The following is a 27,949-nucleotide window of genomic DNA, read 5'->3' on the forward strand; positions in this document are numbered from 1 at the left end:
CCGTCGGCACCACACAAGTATTGCCTATATTCCTTCTACTGTGATATAGCCTAGCGTGATGCGGCAACAGAACACAAAATAAGCCACGTAGGTGTGAGTTCGGTATCTGTGCTCTAACAGGAAAAGCAGTGACAGTTTTTAGAAGTGTCCACAGCAGAGACTAGCAGCCATGGCTATGCTGGGGACCCCTTCGGTAAAGACATCAAGAATAAAAGGAAACACAGATGGATCATAGTTAGCTGTGATGATTCTTCCTAAAGCTTGCCCTGCGGCACCATGGAAGAGAAATAGATTCAGATGAAAGTTTACATCACTGTTCATCATTTTTTAGAACACATCATGAAAAGAGCCGTGGAAAAGACATGGAAGGAGACCTGTGCAGACTTGGAACTGATACATCATCAGTCACCATCAGTTTCATCACCAGTTTCAACACAGCACTATGCAGTCTTTCACATGCCTTCTTGCTCAATGTGTATTAAAAAATATGCAACATCAGCTTGCCCGTCATCACACCATCCTGAGCATCAGTCCTCTGGAGGGACTCCCGTGACAATGGCCACTAGATTTTGCGGCAGTCTACAAGCAGAGGTGGGAAAACAAAACAGCGGCGGGCAGAAGAACTGAAGCATTTCAAGAGCACTCACTCAGCGATTCGACCAGCTGGAGCATGACGCCTCCAATGTGCATGTCACCCTTGACCCTCAGCTTCCGGTCGAGTTTGAGGTCTGTGACATGGATGCAGAGCTCCCAACTGCCATCCACTTTGACTCCGTCGGCTATCATGTTGCTCAGTTGTGGGTACACTGCACGGAATGTGGAGAAACGACAAAAAAAAAAAAAAAAAAAAAAAAAAAAAAAAAAAAAAATCCTACGTGAACTATTTGATGGCACGACCACTATAAGTCGGAAATGTTCGTAGTTCTCGAAATTACCAGACATGGTAGACAGTAGACAGTGTTCTCAGACTGGATGCACAATACTGCTTGGCTACATGAACAGTGGCAGTATAGACTATTTCACAAAGCCTGTGTACGTTGGCCAAAGCTTCTTAAAAACACCCAGTGTATGGACTAAGCTGATTCACTACATGACTTTTTTTATGCGGGATTCTTGGATACGGTTTGGACAACGTTTGGGTGAAGGTTGCTTTGTTACAGAAGCACATTGTCCAAATCGTATCAAAATCTGCATTAAGATGTATCAAAGTGACTGTGGTTCTGCAGGAATGTATTTTTGATGGTGCTTAATGGCACCTATTCCAGTAATACTGATTCACAGAAACATGCTTTGGGCAATTACTTTACACACACCATATTATTGTGTACATTCCTTATGTAGTCAGCAGCAAAAATTCACACGGTGTGGATGCATGGAAAGATTAATTTCAGGAAGTTTAACAGAGCCAGTCATCTGGAATGTCTGCAAGTATAATAGGATATGCATGTTCTATCCTCTGGTGCCAGTATCAGGCGACTAAGTGATGAGGCAGCACTACTATAAATTTAATAATCCTCACACACACCTCGCAAAATTTACTGCCAACTGCATAAAAAAACAAAGTAAGAAAAAAGAAACATTTTCACCGATGACTTCGCAAAAGGACCTCACATATGGTATGTATCCGTGCTTCAGTCTTTTCAATATACTAAGATTAGCATCAGAATTCAATATTGCTTCAAAAAGTGTTATGAAGCAGTTCACTAATGGTAAATGTTAAAAAGTGCCACACTTTTTCAAATCCTTCCCTTTTACTGCAAAATTGATTGTGTTAACTGCACGCCCGCAATTATAAAAACACGCAGAAGACCAGGGAGGCCTATTGGCAAAAGATAATACTATATGCTCAATGGTTTGCTTGATAAGCTGACAGTATTCAGTATGCGAAAATATGGTACACAGCTGCACCTTTGTCTGTTACTCGACAGCTACTCGAGCAAATGGAACAATAGGTGTCCCACCATCATACAATGCCAGATAAGGCTCTGATAAGAAAACAAGAGTGCCTGTAAAGCAAAGTGCAATAAACTCAGGGGAATGATAACTTAGAATCCCATGTGTGCAAGCTGAAATGAATACAATGTTTAATGAGATGAGAATTCAAAGCACTTTTCAACTGCGACTGATATGTTTGCTAGTTGTACCAAAGAACCCTACCAACATCATTAGCACAGAAAACAATGTGTTAAAGCTAGTGAGTGTGAAGTGTCAGCACAGACAGCCCATTCAGCAGGCATTCGTAAGAACGGGGTCACAAGTGAGCATACAGTCACGCATATTTTTGTAGATACTTAGTTCTGTATCATGCACTTCTGCCTCTCTGCTGAACCCAGAAAAAGCTGTTATGACTTATGAATGACAGTGCATACAGAGGTTGCTACTCTTTCTGAATGACTGCAATTTGCAAATTTGCAAGAAATCTACACATCAGTAGGGTATGTCGCAGCAGTAGTCGGTTGAGCAAAGAAAGGAGACGGAGACGAGAGAATAACTTGAAGTCAAATTAAGTGCTAAGCAAAATTTGAAGGATGCTACTTGATTTTTAGCACCTACTGACTGTCAGGACCTTATTTCGTTTTTTTTCCCCGCAGTAACTGTGCTGTTTCCATATAGCCATATGGCTAGACATGCAGTTTTTAACTACTGGCTACAATCGCAGTATACGTGCAGTGCGAGACAACAGTGCACATTTGATGAGGTATAATACTGCCTGGTAACATATATTACAAAGTGCTGTGCTATGCTGTCCCCTGATTGTTACTATACCACATTCTCGCAATAGGCAGGAAAGGCTTCCCGAAAGCTACCTCAAGTCAGAGGTGTGTCCCTTTATACACCACAATATTCTCCACTTCGGTAAGTTTTTTCTTATTTCAAACCTCGCAGCACATTCGGTAATCAGCTATTTGTGTTCAATCTCTGAAAGCATGATATTCAGAAAAATGTGTAGTCACTAACTTATCAGTCCTGGTTACTATAGATGATCGAAAGTGAAACTGTGATGCTCACAAAGGCTCATCCTCTTGATGGGACTCCCAGAAGAATGTGTATTTCGGAGTATAAAAAACAACAGGCTCCCAGCATGATAGGGACATGATGAATGTATCCCCACCATGTAAACCTAACAAAAAAACACTACAAGCGTGAATATGCAAGGACCCTTTTCTTCTGAGAGAAGTGGAAGATCAGACAACAAGGAAGTAGGGATGGTGTCCAAGGTAAACACTACAAGAGCGTTTATTCCATGAATACTGAACTGATGGCTCCATGCAAGTGACTGCAGACAATGGGAGCTTTGCTTCTCTTGCGGAAAATTGTCAAGTTTTTATCCTCTTTCTCTCCCAAATTGAGTTTAGGTTTGAACGACTATTTCTTGGCAGCCTTTAGCAAGCAGTAGCTGTTTGGAAAAGTGGAGCAATATTTCATCAAGGTGATACTGCACTGGTTCTAACAGCAGACTTAGTTCACTTTTGCACAAAACAAAATCAGATTTGCCCGACGAGTACCTAAGTACTTCAGATTGTTTTCTAGTGTTCCCCCTCCCCATCCCATTCTCTATTTTGGACGGTGTTGGAAATATTGTGACAAATCGAAAAACGTGGAAGAGGAACAAAGTGTGAAACTAGCAATTTTCTTTATGATAAACAGCCCCAACCACATCAAGTATTAAGAAATATTCAGAACAGGAGAATGAAGGTGGTGCTTTCCTTAACAAAATGCATGGTGACCTTTCCATACAGTGCCGACATTAATGAGCCATACTCCAATCTGCAAACCAGATCATTGCTTTGTACCTATTGACGCCCACTTGCATCTGTTTCTTTAACACCATATTTATTGTCTTTATTGTCAAATGGCCCTGTTGTGTTAGTGCCCCCCCCCCCCCACTCATTAGTTGATGCATACAAAAGAAAATCCGAGAAAAAAAAAATCTTTCACAAACAGTGTCAAGCATATTTGTCGCATTTTCTCTCTCACTTCGCACCCCCCCCCCCCCCCCCCCTTTTTTTTTTCTCTTTAAATGTCAACGCTAAACCAGCTCTGCGGCACGCGGATACCGGCCTCTTGAGCTCGCAGTTTTAGCCCCCGCACTCAGCGCACGTCGCAAACGTTGCTCCGCTCGATACACGCAGCTCAAGACCTCCCTCCGGCGGGACGCTATGCACGACGTGTAGTGGGCACACACGCGCCGTGTCGCCTTCTACTACACGTACGATGCGTGGGCAGGCGGCGATATGCAATGGCCCGGCACACACGCACGCATACCTCGCCGCGTCTAGCGCAAGCGCCGCACCTACCTACGTACGACGCTGATCGCTCAGGCAAACCCCTACGCTCGCATCACGCTCTGCATGCCTCAAGGCACCGCAGGCGCGCTTCTTTATGCCCCGGCCGCGAACAAGGCCGAGCCCAGATCAATGCCCCACGCATATCGCCTCGTCGCTATGAGAGGCCGCACCCTGAGCACAATTTAATCGCGGAAGCGAGAACTGCTGTTCTGCTATTGCGAGATCGCGGAGGCGACGAAGCCGTCTACGACGCGCGGTGAATATATGTTGCAGCCGATATGCAGTTCAGATTCTGACGATAAACAAGCTAGTGGGGGTTACCGAAAGAATTTGCAGGGGATGGACGGAGGTATGTGTAGTCTAGCTGCGTTTAGGGTGCCGTGAATCGTCATCGCGCGCTTTCGAAATGAAAAACATATGTCAGTGGTGGGAGCAGCGAATTTATGGGTGTGTGGTTTATTTTGCTCAAGGGCATCCATAGATAAGCATCACGCAATCATCGGTAAACTACGAGCCGCACCAAACGAGTAGGTACAATACACAGCCCATCGCAAAAGGCACCTTTCAAGCGGGCGGGGATTCAAGAATACCGCCTCTTGCGCTCGATCAATGCAGTTTTTTTTTTGTACCCCCTGCGTTGGAAAGACATTGCTTTGTCGGCTGCAACCTCTGGGAATGCTTGCGAGGCGGAAGGGGAACAACTGCCCGACTTATAACGCAGCGAATCTGCTGCGCTACATTATAGTTTTGATTCGATCGCTTAGCCTTCTTTGATTCACAAGCAGCCTAGACCACATGACAAAGCGCGTCTACCTTTTTGTGCATTTGTGACCTGCCAAGTCGGAGGGGCTTATTTTCGTCGTTTTCCCTTTCGAAACCCGATCCACGCACCGCGTCGTCTGCTCTTGCTCCGACCGGATTTCGTCTGCTCGGCAACAGACGTTATTCCTGGATTCAACTTTTACCTCGCTATTGAAAGACGCTGCAGTAAAAAGATGAATGAAGTTTGCTTTGAAACGTAAAGCCGGTGGATTCGAGAATATAGCTACCACCAACATTAATCACGAAACGAAAAACAACACAGAGTGAGTGAACTCCAAACGTATATCGTCGAAAGATATCTTCCAGCACACTTTCAAAAAAATATGCCATGGAGTTCGCTGCCTTGCAGGCGTCTGGAGAAGAGGGGGTTAAAGCAATACCATGCAACACAGTACGGCTCGTAAAAAGAGTTGGCAGCAAAGATAACTCCGTTGTATACGCATTCCGTTTGCTGCTACGGTATTCTAGTTCACTATAGCTACGGAGAGGGCCACTGCATCTTCCTTGCCGCGGGTGGCCTACAATTAATTGCGACGCTGTTTTTCGCAGAACTCGTTTCTCCCTCTAAGTGAACGTTCTCAAGGCGACATTCGTTTTGCCGGCTAGCTGTCTCTTCGTGCCACCACGCAAGCACGGCGACAGCGGTACACAGTTGCGTAAAAGACGGGTGCAGACGATGCCAACTGTGTAACCCCGCTCTCCTATGCTTCCGGAATCCGGCCGATGATGGACCTGTTGCGAGAATACATGATTACTGGGAGGCTTAGCGCCGGACAGACAAGGACAAGAGAGGCACACAGGACGAGCGCTACTTTACGAACTCTACTTTGCGAGAATACCATTTCGCCGCGCCAGGAAGCCGGAAAAAAATAATAATAATAATAATAAATAAATAAAAATAAAATGTAACGAAGTGTGAAGTGCATCCATATCTGGCGGGACGCGCCACAAGGGTTGAAAGCGCGACCAGCGTTTTTAGACTGAAGAATCTTCGGTACTAAATAAACCTTTGATGCAAGCCCGTTACAACCGGATGAAAACGAAAATAAGAACAGCGCGGAAGCAGACTTGGTACTGCCCGTTGCACACTACACCGACTGATTGCCGCCTTTTGGTCGTTAACGTAACTGATTTTCGGAAACGATACTGAACACTGATGTACGAAAGCAAAACAAAAGTGAACAGCGATGAGAACACGCGACACCAATACGTACGAAACTGCGAAACACGCGCGGCAACGGACAGAACACAGGATCACGTCGCACAGGTAGCCTTTACGAAGACATCAGTGGTACTAAAACGCTTGCAATGAAGCAGTTTATGGACGCCAGTTCCCTTAGCCCAACAGCTGCCATACGGTTGACCGGGAAGACACGCCTTTTCGAGAATGTAAACATGTCGCTGCACAGTCATCGATGAACTTCGGGTAAATATCCGCCGACAGGCGCGCTGACTCATGACCAAAACCAGTGCCAAAACAGATACAGGGAGCCAGTCGCAACATCGATTAATTGGCCCTCAACCACTCAATCGGGCTGACCGCATAAAAATCGTCTGCTCGCGACGTCATACACAAGGGAGGAAGGGAAGAGATACGTATACGTCACAGCCGGTGGAAGAACTATCAAAAAGCGTTAACTGTGCCACTGAGGTGTTTTCCCACGCGAGGCATCTTAGTCATAAACATGTTTTAGTCATGAAAGAAACACGCCGCTATCCGGTTACTTTACTCACCATAGCGGGGCCACGACGGGTCGGCAGCCAGCGTCGGCAACTTGCTCGCCGTGGCGGTAGAGAACGCGCTTACATCGGCCGCCATGTTCGCTTCGGTACGGTACGGCTCAACGACGTCCGCGAGTTTCTCTTATGACCCGTTGACGGAGAGGTTCACAACAAATGCAGGGAACCACAAACTCTACAGGGCACGCGCTGTGGCTAGCTCCATTGGTTGTACACTTCGTTAATCGGCTTCTGCGCCGGCGCTTGACTGCACCTAAAAGTGGGCTCAGCGGCCTCTTCCCCTCGAGCACGCCCCAACACAGCCGAGCCCAGCGCAGGTCGGCGAAAAGTGGAGGAGTCCGCGGCGCCAGGCATGACCAAAAGTGTAACCCACGAACCTTTCGACGTAGGAGAGACGTGGGAAGCCCGGCTCCGCTGCTTTTTGGTACCTCGCCAAGGCGTCCCAAATAAAATCGGGTGCCGCACGCCGCGGAGCGCCCAGAAGCTCCGAAGCTCTTCGGCACCGCGTTATCTCGTCTAGCTCAATGTAGCTCCTTTAGCGCCCAGTCAGCTTCCTTCTCGAGCAGTTTCGCGGTGCGCTTGATCAGACTGAACTCCCCGTTTCGGTCGCAAATGCCAGCTGTAAAACATCGATGACAGCCGATCGCTAGCGTTGTTCACTCGTGGGTAACTTCGTGTCCCCGCCCGCTTCCAAGGAGAGATGGTACTGTACTTACCGCGTCGGACGAGGCAGGGCTGTTACATCAACGGCCACATTCAAACTTCGTTCGAAGGCGATCGATTTCCAGGTGGATCCGCTGTAGCAGTCACGGTAGTTTTCGACGAACAAATGCAGCAGTAGCCACACGATGTTTCCAGCTAGATGCACATTCGTCCTGCACGGTGATCGTTCACTACTACTGCATACCCCCTTGCTGCGACGATGCGAAGCTGCGCGGACGCGAGTATTTCGTCGTACTGAAAGTGCGGAAAAGAAACTTTTTTTTTTTCTCTTTTTTTTTGTGCTTTTAGAGCGCCGAAGTTCTGACGCTGCGCGGACGGACGAAAGCGCGAATAGATTACAAAAACAAGGGACAGAAACTAACAAATCTGAGGAGGAAAAGGTGCCTACGAGAAAAATGCCAAAAACACGTATCGGGGCGGAGCTAGTCCTTATAAGGTCAGGCGGCCTGACGTCACGACACCATGAGCTCATTCGCTTTCCCTTCCGCTCTCACGTCGATTGGCTAGGAAATATAAGAGAAAAATACTTTAAAAAGAAGCCTGCCGACATGCTTTAAGATTCGCAGCTGCCACTGTAACGTTTTGTCTGCCAAATATCACGCATGTACTAGTTACTGTCACCGGTGTTGCAATATGTTTTTTAGACGGAAAGTTTTACAACATCGCTGCAACGAGCCCAAGCAACTGGCTGCCGTTCAAAATTAGGAAAACGAATAGCGCTAATTGCAGCCATATGCGCTGGCGGCGCGCTTACGAGAGAGAGTGAGAAAATGAATTCCGCTTAAGTTTGAGAAAAGTTGGCTGCTACGGTAAAGGAAATAGTAAAATATCGCGTCATTTGTTGTAGTTCAGCCAAAAGTCTTGTTCATTTTAGCCGACAAAGGTCGTTTTGCGGGCAGGCCACGCCCATCGAAGTATATGGGTATATGGCGCGAACCAACGAGCTACGTTGCGCAACGCATGCACAGCGCGCGCACGGAGCGACGTGCAATGACGGCACATCGAAATTACGACAGAGTTCACCTGACAAATGCGGCTTTTAATCGTTAACAGTAAACAGATACACAAAAGCACACTGGTAGTTAAAATGACGTGAACAGGTTCACTGCAGCCTAGACTCTCGCAAAAAAAAACCACACGTACACATTTACCGGCTAAACAAGCAGCTTGGCAAATATTAGGAGAAAAACAAACAAACAACGAAATCAATGCAGCACACTCAAATACCAGTTATGGAATCTAAATTGCACACCCATAAAATACTGTTTACAATAAAGTACCCAACCGCAATCATTCCCTCAATAAAAAGAAAAAAATTCAAACATGAAATAAAAGGAATAGACAGCTATATATCTAGCAGAAAGGTACATCGAGATTCGCTAGTTGTACAGGTAATGTTGAATGGACATTTACAGTAGCAGATGTGGCGCACGGCCATTCTAGATGCAAAATATGTGCAAGATGGAATGTTCAAATGGCAACTAGACCGGAACATGTAAAAACATATTAGTGCAAAATAGTGATAAACATGCATGTATGAGCTGCCCTAGCATCTAGATAAGTGACTAGACCATTGATAAAGAATGCAAAACATTGCCATTATATGTACTAAATGAGGGCAGTATAAAATTAGGAATGATAAAACAGCCTTCTGTGCACTGAGAACTGTTTGGATGCAACTGTATGGGTTTACAAACGTGAAAAATAAAATGAACAGACACAAATAAAAATAGGTGCATTTTAAGCCAAAGTGTAAAGAGGAATGGCCATTAAAAAGGGTGTATCAAAATGGCAACAATGATAGTAAACTGCTATGTTTCGAAACAAAATATAGTAAAAGCAGTTTGGCCAATGTCACGAGCACATCACAAATATAAATGTTGCACTGCAGACTTTACAGCACCAAAGTAATTTCAGCACGAACAGTGTAAGGGAAGCTTTAATTAATTACTGAAAATTATCATCCAATCACCCTCACTGTTTTTAAATGACAAACAATGATTTTTGCAGAAAGGAACTTTGGTACGATATGGAGCTTCATATAAATTTTCAGTTAAAGAGCAAATTAGTTCTGTCCTGAAACAGAAAACAATCTGACCATTTCTAATGCTCACGGGAATGGAAAAGAATGCTTCCATTGCTCTGCTGTACAGGGTCGTACACTTTTAGCTTGAACACTGCTCTGAGCTGCCTGCGACCCTTACAGCCTCTTGTGGGCACCTGAAGAACTATATGCGCAGATGCAGGAAGTAGGTTGGTGTTCTGACTCTGTGGCCTGCTACACCACGGTGTTTAAAGCTGCTACAGGCCAACGCAAACACAGGGATACAGGCAACAAAGCCGACCCACCCTCCAACAGCTTTTACTGCACCTGCATAGTAGTTCATCAGGTGCCTGTGAGAGGCACCCCACAAAGCACCAGCAGTTCAGAAGGGGTGTTCAAGCTGGAAGTAAATGATCCTGCACTCCTTTAGAACTTGGGTTATGGGCCAGTAGGCAAGTCATGCTTTAAAGGTAAAATAATTTAAATGACCACTCGACAAAAAGACCACAGACACACAGAAACACGTGTTCTGTGTCATGTCCCTTTTCTCCACCTGCAGTCGTTCAAGTGATACTATTTTACACTTAAAAGCACCACTTTGAGCACAGCAAAGTTCACAATAAAAATAAAGAGAAAATTCAAAATTGAAGTAAATCGATGGACAGCAACTGGTAGAAGTGAATTGTTCATTCTGAGTAACGATGTACCATCTCTACTAAGCAGAGCAGCAAACGCGTTTCTGTTTTCACACCTTTTCTTATGGACATTGTCAACCCTGTCCAATCTGAAGGATGTTATGGTGCACATAACATCCTTCAGATTACCGAAGAACTACTCCACAAGGTTTTATTCCAGCTGATGGAAAGACACCTTAAAGGCCATAGGAAGTTTCCTATGGAGAATTATTAAAAAAAAATACTGGCTGTGCACTGAAACCTAATACAATGTGAATCCTCATTCAGACTGAAGATGCAGTGGAGTGCACACTGGCATTTTCAACTAGCAACTTAAAAACTAGAAAGACAAATATCCCAATAAAATAGCTGTCAGACTGCAACACCATTGGCACACTGAAATGATGGCAGTTAAAAAGGCTTCTTCATACAGTCATCATCAGCCTGACTATACCCACTGCAGGGCGAAGGCCTCTCCCATATTTCTCCACTTAATCCGGTTCTGTGCTAGCTGCATCCACTTGACCCCTGCGAACGTCTTAATCTCATCCGCCTACCTAACTTTCTGCCGCCCCCTGCTATGCTTTCCTTCCCTTGGAATCCAGTTTGTTACCCTAAGCGACCATCGGTTATCCTCTCGAAAGAAAAAAAAAAAAATAACTGTTTGAAATGGCAAAAAAAAAAAAAAAAAAAATTAGCTAAAACACTTAAGGGTAAAAGAAAAAGGAAGGCTCTTGTTGAAAACCATTTGTTCAAGGAATCACTGAGCCTCGACAGGCATTGTACTCTAGCAGCCTAACTTGTATAACAAAAAACACCACAAGTACAAAGGAGCATGTTGAAATATTTTCAGACACCTCTTGCACCCGTCTCTTCAAAGGCTAAATTTCAACTGTCTGCAGTGTAAAAAAGCTTAAAATGGCTAAAGTTCATCAGAGTAAAGACCAAATAGAAAAACCTGCATGTATGTCCTAACCTGTTCAGGTGAGAACACACTAATTACATCTTTATAATTTGGTTCTTGCACATGTAAGCATTTTGGGCACATCTGCTCATGATGATCAAAAAAAAAAAAAAAAACTAATGAAATAGATGTTGTCATAGTAGACTGTGAGACATTGTGTGACCTGTGCTGTGTGCCTCAAACACAAATAAAAGACAATGCTGCAAAAATCAGTAGTTTTCTTGCACATGAGAATAGACATTGAACGCCAATATTGTGAGGATATCACAAGTGCGAGAAACAAATTCCAGACACATTGCCACTATAATAACAAGTACTGGCACATGTTTGGAGGCGTGAACGATAAGATATCAGCAAACAGTTGCAGCTCTGATAACGAAAAGAATGCCATTCATGTTGTTACACACATACCGTACACACTGAGTAGCTACATATAGTTTTGCACACCACACTGTGCTGCACGGCTGTTTTTCTAAGATGATAATGCCTGTTACCTGACCCGTGTAGTGCTACCCAGTTATCACATCCAGGCACGCAGAAGATAAGAATGTCCATGCTTATTAGTGTGTTGCAGTGATGTGGATTACACATTAAGATAAGAAGCTCCTGAAATGCAAGCGAAACACTGATGCAGGTCAACATTATGTATACAGGCAACAATACAGACAACAATACTAGTTAGCCACTTAGCAGAAAAAACACTTGGAATGCTGGGGTACTGAATCACTTTTTAAAAAAGTTAAGACACCAAATTTTTGCACAAGTGTTTGTTTTCTTTTTTTACAACGGAATAATGAGTAACAATGTGGAAGTCACCTAAGCCAGCAGAATAACTATAACCTAACTTTTTTATCCTATCACTTCAGTTTTGGTTACAACAGCCAAATGATGACTGTTAGGTAACTGACAATTTGTGGTCACAAACATCATGTGAGAACTGCAATAAAATCGGCGCTTGCTCATACTTTGCGATTTCAACTCTTGGGTAGGTCTGCATAAGAGTGAGTGGATCCAAAAGAACAAATAAATAACCACACTTAAATTTTTGTATGCTTCATGTGGCCTCAAATCATCTGTTACGTCACAGCTGTTGAAACCAAAACTGGCACAGTTCACATGACTCTCCATGCCTTCTATTGTGCTGCGCATGATGCAATGAAAGAATACACAATTAGAATTTGGCATGTCTACTCGTACGCTTAATGCACCCTGTAAAAAATAAAACCACTACATTAATTACTAACAACACCTGTCACCTGCTGTTCACTGCAGATTCATTTTACTGCTGACATTACAACCATGTTTCTTTCCCCCTGGCTAGCTCATTTCCAAGCAGATCCTGAAGTTTCATGCTTTTTGGACCACTTTGTGAGTTTATGCAATTTCTAACAGTGTCGATCACCAAGTGGTATGCTGTCGTGGAAATAGGTGGTATGTCAGCAACCGTTACATCCCCTTCAAGTCCTTCCTGTGTGCCGTGATGCGAGCCTCTCTTCAAAAGAGTGCACCTTGCACTGTCAAGAACATTTAACTCAATCATTGCAATCAGGGCATTCCACCAGGAATTCGAAAGATACCATGACCTAATATGCCAGGATCTTAAAGGGGCCCCTGAAAGGGTTTGCATGAAGGGTAAAACAAGCGAAAGGCTGACAAATAATGCACAGCCCATAATCCACCTGCAAAAATTTTCAATACGACATGCGTAGAACTAGAGATTAAAAATGGCCCTCTTTCTCAACTCATACAATGAAGTGAGCCATAAAAAGAAATACTAAATGTTACAGGTTGGGACTATGTGACACTCGTGACCTGTCTCAGTTGTGTACTTTTTAATGGTGGGGCCACCTGCCACCATGCCACAAGTGACAATAAAGGGCATTTTGTCGCAAGGGAGCGACATGCTGCTGTACCTCATGCGCTGCTGCTTACATCTTTCACCTACAAACGTTTCAGCAGTTTTTGACCAGCCAACGACAGCCCCTCACAAATGACACCACGAAAGCCATACAACATTATCTCACAAGATTCGCACGAAAAATTGGAAGGAGACATTGTGGCGAGGTGTGAGTATGAGAATTTATATAAAGTGCTTGTAAATTATCAGTTTGCTTTTTAGGATCTGTATACAATATGAATACTCAATGGCTGTTGCTCCGAATAATGCATGCATTTCTTATAGTCACTTTCAAAGCTGTTTCATGAGCTCTTTAACAGGGCCCTGCATGGTTAACAGATGCAGTCATATAATGTGTACATTAATTTTACACTGCGTGCAACAGCAGTTAGATTCAATTTATTTGCCAATAATATGCCTTGTGAAATTTGGAGTGCAGGCTTATCCATGGCTCGCTTCTTACTTGCACACAAATACGTGATGGAAATAGTCTGATACCACAGTCCGGAATGTCTTGCTTAGCAGTACACTAAAGAGGCTTTCAAACTGCACTTTCTACTTTGGGTAGTCATGAAAAGCAGCTCTTGCAGTCGCCAGGGCAATTACTTGGTCACATGAGACGACCAATCCCTCCTGCCAGACGTTTTGAGCGCAATCCAGCACCATGCCAAACTTACCATGGCGAAATGACAAAAAACGATGTACCATACAAAGAGCACACACTTGAAAATCTTTACAAAACAAGGTATCTGTTACTGCTGTTTATGCTACAGACAACAAGACATAGTCAAACAGAGCTCACAGCAGTCTTGCAACATCGCATCCTCAATAAGGGTTCAAACTAGTATATGAGCTTTCATACCAGCAATTGAAATTATGGCTCTTATAAGTTGCCGTCGACCGTGCGCGCTGTTTTTGAAGCACAGCTTATGACCACCGAAGATAGTCATTTTTAGCCACCGCGCTAGCTGCAACACATATTAGCCATATATAGGCCATATATATAATCCATACATAAGCAACATGTTTAAGTCAATGCTGGATACTGGAAACACATGTAGGCCTCTATAAATACTACCATCCTTGTGGTTTCATACCTGACTTACAGCAGGCTGCAATGCTCCTGCTACTGTTCATAAAGTAACAGTACCCCTCACAATGGTACATGACAAAATAAGCCTCTTTTATACTGAATGCTTTGAAACAGAATTTCATAAAAACCAGAAAATGTCTTTGGGGTTTGGTAGTGGCATCATATGCATTGCACATCTAATACAGTTAGCATATGGCTTTGATGGATTTTTCATACTGAGTGTTGGAAGAAATTTTGTGCATAGAAGTCCTCAGTAAATCTGATATTAATTTCATAGAGGAGTCCATACACTTAAAGAGACCACCTAATATTTTTTAAGAAGCTGATATTTTTTGGTACAATGGTACGTTCGGTGTCCAAAATGCCTGACACCATTATTACATCTTTAAAACTTTCCACCGTAAATACTTTTCACACCAGATGACCAAGGCCTAAACAGTATTAAGATATAGCATCCAATTTCTGAAAGAAAGAAATGAAGTTAAGAGATAGGTTATTGTTATTGTCATCATCATCATCATCATGTCAGATTACATCTATTGCTGAACAGCTAGGTTACATACACTAACTATAGTGACACATCGTATGTCATGACGAAAGCATATCTTTGACGTGAGATTACGCGACTTAGAGTTCAAATTACTGGCACAATTCTCACCAATGCCTCATTTTATCAATACATGGCAATACTTGGTAAGATCTTTTCATCCATTATAGTCTCGGAAATCAGTCGGAAAACAAAATCCCTTCAAAATGTTAGATACTCATTGGCACTTGTTCAAATACATTTAAATGACAGTCCCTGAAGAAAAACTTTCAAAAACTACTATGGCACAGCACATTATACAGAACTCTCTAGCTGCCTGTACATAGTTGCTCACAGCTTCCAAATTCAACACATCTGAAAGTCATGATCGTTTGTTCTACTGCACGCAACAACAAAATCATTTAATAGTTTCAGTGCTTCTAAACAGGTCTTAAAAGACCAAACAGCAATCATTAGTGACCAATCTAGGGGGTATTAGTTAAATCATAATGATTTGTGTCAGTCATCCATTCATGGTTACTCAAAGCCCGTATTTTGAATGTAACTAAAGGCCATGAGCTCTCTTGCTCAGTCTTTAAAACTTTCTCGCATGCTTTAAGACAGCTAGTCGTCAAAGATAATTTCAGTGTCACATATAATTCATTGTGCAGTTTTTCAGAGTAAAAACCCATAGCGGTCGTAAGTACTTGTTCTATTCGTTAGCCTTTGCTGTTACCTTCAGGGTTTTCAAAGCCAAAGCATGAACATGTAAGGACATGCAATGCTCGGACATGGGCTAGTCACTCGTTTGTGGTCACTGGAAGCTGAAACCTTAAACATAACTGATGTTGTGAGCACTTACTCCGATACCTCAAGACTTAAAGGCCTCAAAAAGAGAAGCCATTCTAAATGTAAAAGTTTTGCGCTTGTATGTGTGGTTGCACAATACATCTGAAGTTCATGACTGGTTGCTCTGCCGCTCAAGTCGCCTGCAGAAAGATGGATGCCATCCCGAGGGCTTGTTAAGTTCAAATGGCTAGCACCTATTTGCACCTCAACATGGCCATGTCAGACTTGGCCAGCTTAAAGAACATCGTCATACTCGCCGCTGGAGCCTGATGAACTGTCAATGGCCAGTGTCCTTTCTGGCACAGCCATCAGGTTCCGTGGTGGGTGGCGGGGGTCATAGCGGCGTGGCGTCGAGCCTTCGCTACTTGACCGCTGATGCCGTGCTGTTGGGGGCGGGATGGGAGCAAGGTCGAAAGTGGTGGTGGCCATGTTTGGAGAAGCCCCATTTAGCTGGCTCAACAGTTCCTCCTGTGATGGGTCCCAAGATGGCGACCTATCCTGGAGTGCCTGCTTGTACTCCTGAATGGATTCGTTGAGCGACCACAGCTGGCACAAAAGTGACATGTCCATCTGACGCAGTCCGACCTGCGTATACACAAGCCAGATACAACAAGCTTGCCACATTCGAGCTAGTTCCCAATTTAAAATTTATTGGTAGCATCAACCAATAAATTTTCCAACCAATTGGTAGCATCAACAAGTGGTTCGTGTTACTCTCTCAAAGCAACAGGGATTTTACCCAACTTCCATATCACTGGACCAAGAGGTTGAGTTAGTGAAAAGCAAGGGTAGTATAGAGCCTAGCAACAAAGATCCAGAAGCGCCCATGAGCCCAACTCCAGAGAAATAAGGTTCAAATTCAAACTCGGTTCACAACAGTCGGGCAGCGTTTGTCGAATCCAGAAGAGGAAGCTGACTTTTCTTTTTTACGGAACATTCAGCAAACAAACATTTATCACGCTAGCTAAAAATACTGTCCACTGTCCACAGAAACCTGCGGCCATTGTTGTCTACTTTGACCCTATCAACTGAAACCAAATGCCAATAAACTAGAGCTTTTTCCTCATATACCATTCACAGTTATGTACTACAAAGCAGTTGTGTTATTTTGAAATTTGGATGTTAAAATGCTTGTGTGTTTGGCTCCTTAAGTAAGGCCTTCAACCATGATGGTCTAAGGTCACAAACATATCAGCGAAATATACCAAGCAATTATGGTGATCATTTTTTTTCTTGCTCAATATTACCCAAAGCAAGGTGCACAACTGCAGAATATGGCTTCCTTGAACAAGCGGGATCATATAAACCAAGGCACCACAGTGCTTTATTTTGAATAAAACATTTGGTGTCATTCTTGTAGGTGGGCTGTCATAAGGCTAGCTGTGAGTTGAATCTTATAGTGGCTGTTTAGAAAGCCTAATCAAGGGCCAAGATGGACTGCCAAGACAGTGTCATCAAGCAGAACTAAATGATGGCACTAACATGAAAAAAAAAGCAATATGCCAGAAAAAAAGGTAAACAAATTAGTTTCAAGCAAGAGGTTACAGCCAAGGGTCCCGGCAGAAAGTGAAAAAAATATGGCGGATAGCGAAAAAACTGCATAAAGCAGTCATGGGTTTTCAAATAGCTTTCATTCTGAACCACAAAATAAGCAATGCGGAGCAGAGCTTCCATTCACCCAGCTGTTCCCGTATGATATTCTTTCTGCTATGGCAGCCTAAATCTTTTGAAGCAAACCATTCATGCTAAAAGGCAAGCCACAGACCAAGAATAATGTTTACATTTTTTTTAAGTTCTTTTAGGTGCCCATGAGCAGACGTAATGGGTGTTCAAAAAGTACTGCAGCAGCCACAACTGAAATAACACTACTGCGCAACAACAAAAACTAACATGTAAAGAACAGGACATACATGTTGAGTCCTTGTCTGTTGTAGCACAGTAGCGTTATTTCAATCAACTTGCCACCTTATCTTTTAGAAGAAGGCAGCACAGCAGGTAACAACACAAAGTGTAAGAGGCACACACACGCACACAAGGACAACGCTGCACTGACAACTATATTAACTAGAAACCGCACATCTTCTTCCTTCACTTCACGTCTGCAGCCAACTTCCTCCTTTCTTTAACATCCTGCCGGTTTGCGCAAAAATTCTACTTCCTTCTTCACCAAAACCACTGATGGCATACTGACACATTGGTCTCCCAAGTCACAGATTGCATATGCTTCATAAATCTCCCTTGCTTTGTTGAAGAAGGAAGTAGAATTTTTGCGCAAACCAGCAGGATGTTAAAGACAAGGAGGAAGTTGGCTGCAGCCATGAAGTGAAGGAAGATGTGCAGTTTCTAGTTAATATAGTTGTCAGTGCAGCGTTGTCCTTGTGTGCGTGCGTGTGCCTCTTACGCTTTGTGTTGTTACCTGCTCTGCTGCCTTCTTCTAAGAGATGTGTGACCAACTGGCTCAGCATTTGACTCTATTATTGCCACCTTAGTACAGCAGACACATCTCGCATAAACCTTACATGATGAAGGTCGAAGTTACTAGACAACCGAGACCTATCAGCGTGGGTTTCAGCAGGATGCCTCGCTACCTCATTTCTGACAGCAGATTCATATGGGAACTGTCTGAAGTGGATATTTTACATTGGAAAAGAAATTTCTTAATAAAGCTAAGTAAGCTCTGTTTGACATCATGTAAAAATTAGAGCTGCGATAGTTGCATTCCTTCATGGCTTCAATTCCACCAAAGAACAGTTTTCCTTTTGCATACGACACTGACAGTTCCAGAGGAAAGGCAGTTTTCAGGCCTTCCTGTAAGTCTGCTTCAATGTCGATATGTTGTTCCCTCAAATGTGCAGTACAGCGCATCTGGGCCATCTGCACTGCAAATGTAAAGAAAAGGCTTATTCATGCCTTTTCATTAAAGGAGTATAGACACCAATTTTCGAAGTGCTGTAAGGAATATGATTGTCTTCCTGGTTATATACAGATTCTCCCCAAGCAATCCCAACCTCTTATGTTGCCGCAAAGATATTTTAATTTGATTTTAATTACAAGCTGGGCAAACACCCAATTTTTCAAAACCTATCGATGGTGGTATCGTGTACATATGTAAACAACATGACATCATCAAACAACTATGACGTAGAGTCATCAGAGCAAAAAGAAGTGACGACATAGGGTAGCTCGCAGTGTCTGTGTAGATTAGGCACCCTTGGAAAGTACTGTGCTTCTGCTCGACTGACTTGATCGCCTTTCACGTTGTCTGTGTTGGTATATGCCACAATTAGTAGTTCACCTGGTGTCGATACTGCGGTTGACGTGTTTTACAAACACAAACCTTAGGTATACTTTGTGCGTGTGCACGTGGGGCTCCGTAAAGGGGAAGCAAAATTTGGAGTTTACTCATTTAATTTTACGCCAACTCGTAAAACTTGAACCTGGTATACATGGAGATTAACTCCGACACCAATGGTGTGCCTACACAAGTGTGGAGCTTTCAGCAACGATGTCTCCTGCGGGTGCGCCAGGAGTCGAACTGCGCTGCACCCTGTCTTCCCTAGACGTCGCTAGGTCTAGCCGGTTTCGCATCGAAGCGGCAGCAGACGGCACTTCAGAACAGGCTAATGTATCAAGGGGCTTCATGCTAAAAAGAGCTAGACTTTCGCACCGCTTTACTGGACAGCACATCTAACACAAGAAGTATTCTTGATTTGTGTGACGCTTCAGTAGCAGAGGTAGCAGACGTCAGGTGCAGGAATTCGAGCAGCAATTAAAGTGGCTGAAGGAAATAAGTTCACTTGTATCGCTGCAATCACTTCAGCCAGCACCCAGTATTAGCTAAACAATCCTCCCAATTTATTCGTCATTAAAAGTCCTTTAGAAGGGGTCGTCATGTACGCGAATAACAGCGATCTGCGATAAATTAGCGACAGCAAAGATCACATTGACAGTGCCAGATGGTGCCACTTGCTTTGACGGCGGCACGCAGGCCTACTGCGTCTGGACCAATCAGCGCGTGAGCACAGGAGCCAAGCAGTGTGGCAGGTAACGGTGGCTGATCGCGGACTGAACGTGCTATGCTGTAACTATCTACTAAAGCACTTTTCAGACGCCGGTTTAGCTGACAGCACTGGCAAACAGGGCTGAGGGAGCAGCATCTTCCTTTGTTCAACATCTGTTAGCAGGTGACATTCTCGCATGCCAACCAACCAAGCTTTCGTCGTTGTAGCTTCGTGCTTCGTCGCTTGAGTCGCTGGCAATCTTAACAACATTCGCGTCATCAGGCGAAATAACGTCAATGTCCTAAGCTACACTGAAGCGGCGCTCGACGACGATGTTTTCTTGCAAATGCGATTGCAAGCAGACAACAAACGCTACCTTTATGCGTCATTATATTCCATGTCCATGTCATCATCAGTCTTGCTAGTAGGAAGCACTCGTGTGGCATTCTCACATCTTTGATGTCATCGAGTGCTCATGCTCGGAGAGATCGAAACCGAAAATGGTCTCAATAAATGCCCCGATAATTAATTAACTGAACTGTGCTAGGACTTTTTGGGTTGCAGTCCCTCTGTTTTGGACGATGCAGGATCGGTTAAAGCAAAAATATTGAAACAAAAAATGTACGTTTCTATACTCCTTTAAAAAAACAAGCAAGTTGATCTTTTTTACACCAGCACATTAGCTCCAGCCTCCCTTATTTGCAACCAGGTGATAAGCCATTTACACCACATTTTAGGTAACACTTAACACTTTAGCCTGTATGCAAGGGTCAGCCAAAAAGTAATACACAGTCCACTTTTACTCAGTGACGATAAGCACCAGAGAAATTAAATGCTGTAGAGAGAAGCACTGGCCTTTCAGTTGTTTGGAAATGCCACTCAATATATAATCCACTACACTCTCTGCACTGCAGCCATCTTTTTTTCCATGACACAGAAACACATTCGAAAAGCTTTTGAGGTTGGTCATCACGTCACTTTTCCACACAATTAATGATCTCGTTGTCATCTTGAAACTATTTCTCATGCATTTGAGCCTTTAATCTTCTCTTGAATTTTGTCCTTTTTGTTAAAATGACCACAGAGTTGAAATTGTGTCAATTTTTGTACTGTTGGTGTATAGCTGCTTTATACTCTTCAATGTTTTTGTTATAATGCCACTCCTGCTAGGGCCAAAGCACTGGCTTGCAGTATAGTTAAATAAATAATACATAAAATCTGATGATGCTAGGTGAGGAGTGTACTGGGTCATTGCACTACAATCTCAATTGGGCAGTCTGCTGAACTGTCACATGTGCAGCAAGTGGTCTTGTGATATTGCAGTGCGACTTGGTTTTCCTTATGTATGCCCCATAAGACACACTGCAGCATGTTAAAGGACATACACATTATCATTTTTTGATGATGGTTGTTCCTTGTTTGAGAAATTTCTCAAAACTCGCGCCCCCCGCATGATCCCAAGAGAGTTTCGACCCAAGTTTTAATTTTTAAATGAAGATCCTGAATACCTCTGTTCCACAGACTGCCTTTTGCTCTCATGATCAGAATGAAGCAACTAGGTTTCCATACATTTTATAACTCCACAAAAACTGCGATCAATGTTCCCGAGTTATGCTGATTTGCAAAGGAATTCAATCACTACAAGTTGGCACAGTAGGGCGTCAGGTTAGATTATTCACAGCAACTCACCCAAATTATTAGGAAATAAATATTAGGTATGGCATCTGCAGCGCACCTGCCTGGAAGTTGGAAAAATGGAAAGAAGAAAATGCTCCTCCCCATTTGCAGGGGAGGGGAAAGTGAAGAGGCAGGGAGACGAGGAAGAGATGGGAGGATTGCCCAACCCAGTGGCTTGGGGCATCCGCCTCAGTTGCAAGAAGTGACTGATTTGGAATCCACTGTTAGACAAGAATGGGTACAAGCCTGCCATGGCCTGACACCTGTTTTATTTAGCAGTGTGTGCTTGGAAGAGCCTCCTCAAACCTCGCTCTTTCAGAGGCAAAACCAGTTTCCTCTGCCTGCAAAGGTGGTTCATGCTGCCGTATGCACACGGAGGTTCAAGTTTGTATGCTCTAACCAATGTGTCTAAACATATGTACAGGTTAACTGTCACTGCTGTAAATGGTTTTTCAAAAGAAGTTCTCTTCACAATGCCACTGCAGTTCTGGCCGAGTCCAGGCTGGCCTCCGACTGTGTGATTTGGTGACAAAAAAAAAAAAAAAAAAAAAGACATGAACATGTACGTGAAAAATTCTTTGCTGCCACACCAGAGGTAATACTCAAACATTCCCATTACACATTCATAACTGTCCTGTGGATTTTTAATGCGGGAATGCTTTTAACGGCTATGTTCTCAACTCTCATTGTCCGTCACTGTTCTGTCCACAAAATACTACAGGACAACCATACGTGTCCTGACGGGGCTCAGACGAGTTTCTAAAGATCTCATGTATTGTTCTAAGTATCAATTAAAAAGTATTGTCAGGTAAAGAAGCATTAACTGCAAACGTTTTTTTAAATTACTACCAACAATAGCGACACTGCGAAGGCTGAAGGTAGTCTGGAAGGGTTTCAAGCGCGTGTGCACCGAAACCATAAATGTAAATTGGAGAGTTTGGAGTATTTGAATTATGTTTTGAAGCATATATCTAGGGTTAATAATTGCAAGTTTTTGTTCCTGACACACAAAAGTGCCCAATTGTTCCTGACATACAGAAGTACCCAATTTGATTCCTTTCTATTCAATGTGCAATGCTTTGCTGACTACACCCACACCTCTGACAAGACCAGACAAACAGCCAAAACATGTACAAATATTTAATATAACACAACTGATCTGAGGAACAATTTGGAAAAGATTAGGAGAAAATCGAATGCTTGCTTCTACACTTCATAACTGAACTAAGTCAGGCTATTTTGACATGACAGATTCAAATGCAGAGTCTACCACTTTGAGCATCGCGACTAGTTTGGAGTTTACATCAATGAGCATCACATTTCTACTTGCATATCCTTTCTTATCCTACGCCTGTGCCTAGGGCAGTAATTCCTTCAGGAAGGATAGATGGCACTCCTTTTCCTCCTCCAGATGCTTCACAGCCTTCTGCTAGTGGCTCCTCCTGTTTCACCTGAGCTACACTGGCACACTTTCTCAACTTGAACACATTGGCGATAGGCCCAGTATGGCTCTTCAACACTATTAAGAACATGTCTAGTGAACTGCACCTTTATGGCATTAGCTTCATACGCTTCAAGTATGCTTTTGCTTACCTGTTACTAACAGAGGCGCGATGGTGAAGTACCTGCTTGTTTTCACAGCTAAACCCTTAGAACAACTTGAGTTGCTCATATCCACCGTGACTGCTTCGCTCACTTCTCTCACCAACAACAATTCAAAAGACTCAAAGAAGGTGCTATGTCAAGTGCACTGAACATTTTTTAGCAATTATTTCCCTCCAATCGCTTATAGCTTGTTTTAAATTCACAGCTTATGAAACTTTTGTACGTATTAAGCACAGCGCGAGGTGCATTATAATTCTGCCACTGTTGTGCTGTCTTTGTTCTGACTAAGGTGGCCCCAGAGCGTGCACACGGAACTCACAGCATGCCACTGCGCCGATGTGCTTCTCGCAGTCATTTAATCAAACTGCACCGAATCACATTTTCGGAAAAAAGCAAAAATCCATGTTCTGATAGATTTGATGGCACAACATCGAGGCAGCCAGTTTGGAGCAGAATGGAGCAGGAAGAGCAGTTTGGAGCAGAACGGAGAAATGGAGAAGCACTTTCCCGCCTGCTCCGTGGATACTTAAGCCGTGCTGTAAGCAAAAGGGGTGAGGTGGGATTTAAAGAAAAGGGAAATGCCATAGTGAAGGACTGCTGAGGATCTTTAACATGCACTGATATTGCACAGCAGACGGGCATATTTGCATTTCTTTCCCACAGAAACGCAGCTGATTTATTGCGCAGGCACTGGACGCTCCTCTCATTATCTGCAGTGGTACATCGACGCTTAGCACACAGTGGCTGCTAGTGTAAATGTGCGGCCTATACTTGGGATCACAACTGCTAACCTGCTTCAATCTATTACCAAATTATATCTTTGCATGACACATCGATGTAACCAGCGCGAACTGTTTCTCTTTAGTTACCATGTGCTGTGACTCACTATGCTGCACGACAGCACAGGGCACAATTAAAAGCAAGTTTCCTCAAAAACTGTTCTTCGTTTATGCCAACAAAATATGGGTCAGCATGCAGTGGAATAATTTAGGTGTAGCATGGATTAGACTGCCAATTTTTTTATATCAGCTGTTGCAGCCAGGCTTCATCTCCCACCTCCATAATTTTTTCGACATGATGTCCTCACAGCTGGGTCATATGACCAATTATGTTGGCCAAAAAACGTCAACTAGACATGTCGCATGGGTGAGCCATTTGTTGCCAACAGTTGAGTGACTTATTCCCTGCACTGAACCGTCTTACACTCAAGCGCCATGACTTGCTTATACAATATGAACTTCATAACAGATGACGCTGAAGCTTGCCTGACATTACAAGAATAAGCCAAACTCTTTTCTCAACCTGTTTGTTTAAACAAGAAAATTCATTAGCCAGGGTAATTTTGTTTTATTTAAGACATGCTGCAGTTAATAGCAAATGAGTAAACAGCAGGAATAACAACCTGCTCGACCACTACTACTGTTGCTATTAATACCTCTAATCAAAGAAAGGACCTCCTCACCATCTCCTTGCGGAGAATGGCCAGCTGAGAATCAAGTCTAGATGACCGTCCCGACCACGCATTCGCCAGATCCTTCGCTGCTATTCCACCAGAGGCAGCCCGGCTGTTGCTGCCCAGAGAGCCAAACAAGGGCTCGGCATGCGGAGAACGTTGACGTGATGCCGACGCGCGGTTGGCACTGCTACTCCGCGCTGGGGCAACTGGGGCTGTTCGGCTCAGGTCCTGCTGGATCATGGTACGCATGAGGTGTACGCGTTCCACCTCTTGCCACTGGCTGCTATTGAAGTTGATGAGGCCGCTGAGGCTCTTAGGAAGTGGGGGCAGGCCCCTCATGGCCTGGGCATCCATCCTCTGCTGCTTCCTAAAATAACTGGCCCTGCGTACAACAGTAAACCGATTTTTAATGCGATAGCATTAGAGGGCATGTTATGCAGAAAATGCAGCATCAGCGTCGGCGCTGTGAGCAAAAAATCATGGGCAGGGTGCTGGCAAGTGGTAGCTGGCTGCTCATATGGCTGAACACTGATTCTTCAATGGTTCACTTCACCTAATGAGGCCAGTTGTAATCGGGAAGCTGGGAGAACGAGTTGCCAACTTGGGTTACTCATTTAAGGTGGGAAGGTGGAATAAGATTCAATCTACCAGTGCTCTTAGATGCAGGCACGCTACTCCTAGGCCACGCAGGCACGTTCTTACGGCTTGGTTAAAGCAGGCCTTTGTATGTCACGTAACAGCCTACACTATTGTGTCCTACCCCTAAAGGCAGAGCTTAAGTGTCCCGATAATTTGTTTTTCACACGACCATGATGACTTGCAAAAAAAGTGATGACATCATCAAGTAACCTGACGAAATCGTATGACCAGGATGCCTTACAAAAAAGTGAGGTCATTAATTCACACGGTAAGGATGCATGGCATCATAGTCACGTGACACAATCAAATGACCAGGATGCCATGAAAAAAAAGTGAGGACGAGTGTAGTATCGGCACAGCAGCAGCAATGATCAGGCTTTTCCATTTCTCTAGTGCAGGTTCTGCAGTGCTCTCAAAGTTCTTTAAAGGAAAGTATGCTCTTTCAGGTTCCAAAGCAACATAGAAAACTGTAAGGGTGAACTCATTCAGTCACAATGAAAATTCCCTGGTGGACAAAAATATCAGAGTCCGCCTTTACGGCACATCACTCATAACCAATGCTGCTCTGGGATGGTGAACCCTATATAACAAACCACACATCATACTGTGAGTCCATCAAGAGGTTAAGGTAGATTTTTTATCACCTAAGGTAGGCAGCGAAATCCAGCTAGCTGAGCATTTTTGCATTTCGCCCATATCATAATACAGCTGTGAGTCGAGCTAAAAAGATGGGGCTTTTCAAATCAGGATAAGCAAACACTTAGCCAAAATGATGAAATATAACAGCAACAGCTGTGACTACATGAAATGGTATGAGCTTACAAAGACAGCTTTGCTTAAATTAAAATCTGTTTTACCAACACATCGACTTTTTAAAAAAATCCTCTACAGCTGGCCTTCCATACAATTTATTGTTCAACCCAGAGTGCAGGTACTCAATATTTCTTTTTGCTCTAAAAATAGGCATTCAGAAGTAAGAACTCCTAATGCAAACCGACAAAAGTCGTGGCTATTTACACTCTGAAAGCAATATCTCCGAGTTCTGTGGAACCCATAGAGCTACTACTATATTCGTTGCTTTGCATCTTGAGGGTGGATGGATGTTTGACTGCTCTGCATCATTGCCCTCAAACTCATCACTGCTATCAACTTTGTCATTAGAAGAATCAGCTGAAAAGTTTCTTTCATTGCTGTTCTCAACATTGTCATCACTGTCAAAACAAAATATTCATTTTTCAAAAGGACCGTGTTCGTTCCCATGGCTATATGCTAGTATGCCAAGAAAGAGCAAACTAAAATGTCAATTCATCTAAACAGCAAAATTTCAAAAAAGAGAACTAGTGCTGTCATCTATCAGAAAAGCATGTAGCATCCATCTAGCTACCATTTAAGAGCAGCTTTCAGTGAGTGTCACTACCGTTTGACTGGCACTAGCTATATGGTGCTAGCTACATCACTAGCTTTAGAAACCAATTTGCCCTAAACTGAGTGGTCAAAGACAAAATTTGTGATTGAACAATGTGTCATTAACATCGCTCGGCCTACTCACTTTTCTATAAAGTGCTCGCACAACCTCACATAGCGAGTGGTGAGCTCAGCAGGATGACAGCAAGATACACATTTAGCATTGGTGGCTCCGTGCTCATAACTACTTTTCAGGGTATGTCCAGTGCACCACATAAGCCTAAGGTAAGTTTTCTTACAGGCCACATAAAAAGTAGGTTTGAGCCTTGTTTGTTGTAGCACGAACACTTAATACTCATATAACTTATTTGCCTTGCTTTTGCAAAGAAAAAAACTAAGTGTCACAAATAGTAGATCATTTGATACAGAGTTTACAGCGTTTTCAGTCAATAAATTTATTATTTAGCAGCGCTAATTAGGTCTTTTTATTTCCACCTTGGTGGCTGTAATCGACTATATATGCAAGTTTATAAAATTGGAATTTGCATCCCTTTTTGATTTATTGACATGTCAGTAGATGGGCGATATAAAGCTGTTATGTCACCCTACATCTACGGAAATGTTATGCGACAGAGCCAGAACGGCTGTTTTAAACTGAGAAATTGGACAGGAGGGAATGCAGGAAAAATGCTGCGTGGCGATTGTCGAGGTTGGATTTTTTTTTTTTTTTTTTTTTTTTTGCAATAAAAGAAAAGACGACTGGCCAGCCGATACGGCGGAGGCTGTAATCGGGGATCAAATCGGTGTCAAGGAGACGACGAACTTGAGCGCAGTTTACCCACTGTTTAGTAGTAGGGATGGCGAAATCGAAAGGTGATTCAATCCCCTTTCACCACGATGGTTAGGGTTTGAAACTGTGCGAACTGAAAAGATGCCACCGAAATGTAGCGCGACCCTAAAACCAGTTAGGCACTTACATTGCGGAACGCGGAAGCAAAATAAATGTTTCGGCATCGTCCATGCATGGAGTAGACAGCACACGAACCGCGGGGCAGACCCTTGTAACTTTTTTTCTCGCAACAGACTTCCTTACTCAAAAACACAAATAATGCAGCGATCGAAGACCGATCCATCCAAAACTGCCGATAGCAACTGCGCAGCGAAACAATAAAGGCCAGGCATCGTTAGACCACAGCGCAAACCTTACGCTCTTACTTCCCCGCGAAGGAACTTCGTGATTTTTGCTCAGCGCTTGGATTTTTTATTGAAAATAAGGACGCATGTCTTATCAGAGGCGATCATTTTGCTCTCGTTCATAACGCTGAGAAACGTACGCACTCAAGGCTATGATCTACAGTCAAAGGGGGCAGAACAATCTTAACACTCAATGAATCAAATAACGACCTCTTTGCGAAAGCTTCGACAGTAGGATGCTTGCAGAACAAACTTGGTCACATCACCGCCGTCACAACCGGCAACCGCACCGAGGAAACCGACCGAAGTGCACTGTGCGGTCAAAAGTAGTTATACAAAAGCGTCGGTAGAT

The 27,949-nt window shown here is 43.5% G+C and overlaps 2 protein-coding genes across 4 annotated transcripts in view; both read right to left on the reverse strand.

The window, feature by feature from the left end:
• Positions 1 to 7,964, reverse strand: part of LOC146175376 (unc-112-related protein-like) — a 34,304-nt gene extending 26,340 nt beyond the window's left edge. The window contains exons 1-3 of one of the 3 annotated variants that reach the window (XM_084581714.1): positions 7,568 to 7,964; positions 7,229 to 7,470; positions 648 to 806 (exon numbers count right to left, since the gene is read on the reverse strand). In XM_084581714.1, coding sequence (XP_084437840.1) covers positions 648 to 786 — 139 coding nt within the window. In that variant the 5' untranslated portion in view covers positions 787 to 806; positions 7,229 to 7,470; positions 7,568 to 7,964. Of the gene's footprint in view, positions 1 to 647; positions 807 to 6,845; positions 7,183 to 7,228; positions 7,471 to 7,567 lie in introns of those variants that run through there. The other 2 variants (XM_084581713.1, XM_084581712.1) reach the window with 2 other exon arrangements.
• A 606-nt stretch (positions 7,965 to 8,570) lies between these two features.
• Positions 8,571 to 27,927, reverse strand: LOC146175377 (uncharacterized). Its single transcript, XM_084581715.1, has 3 exons — positions 27,808 to 27,927; positions 24,367 to 24,742; positions 8,571 to 16,206 (listed from the first exon to the last, which is right to left on the reverse strand). The coding sequence occupies exons 2-3, from the start codon at positions 24,712 to 24,714 to the stop codon at positions 15,856 to 15,858; spliced, it is 699 nt and encodes a 232-aa protein (XP_084437841.1). The 5' UTR covers positions 24,715 to 24,742; positions 27,808 to 27,927; the 3' UTR covers positions 8,571 to 15,855.
• Positions 27,928 to 27,949: the final 22 nt, after the last annotated feature.

Source organism: Amblyomma maculatum, chromosome 10 (assembly GCF_055883805.1).
Source record: "Amblyomma maculatum isolate TAMU_Amacu chromosome 10, ASM5588380v1, whole genome shotgun sequence".
Lineage (NCBI taxonomy): Eukaryota > Metazoa > Arthropoda > Arachnida > Ixodida > Ixodidae > Amblyomma > Amblyomma maculatum.

Bases quoted from the DNA above. Each gene is read 5' to 3' on its own strand.
- LOC146175377 (XM_084581715.1), bottom strand. From the start codon at position 24,714: ATGGATGCCCAGGCCATGAGGGGCCTGCCCCCACTTCCTAAGAGCCTC. The intron at 16,207-24,366 runs GTGAGGAGGTCC...GTGTATACGCAG, and splicing joins CCATTCTCCGCAAGGAGATG to GTCGGACTGCGTCAGATGGA.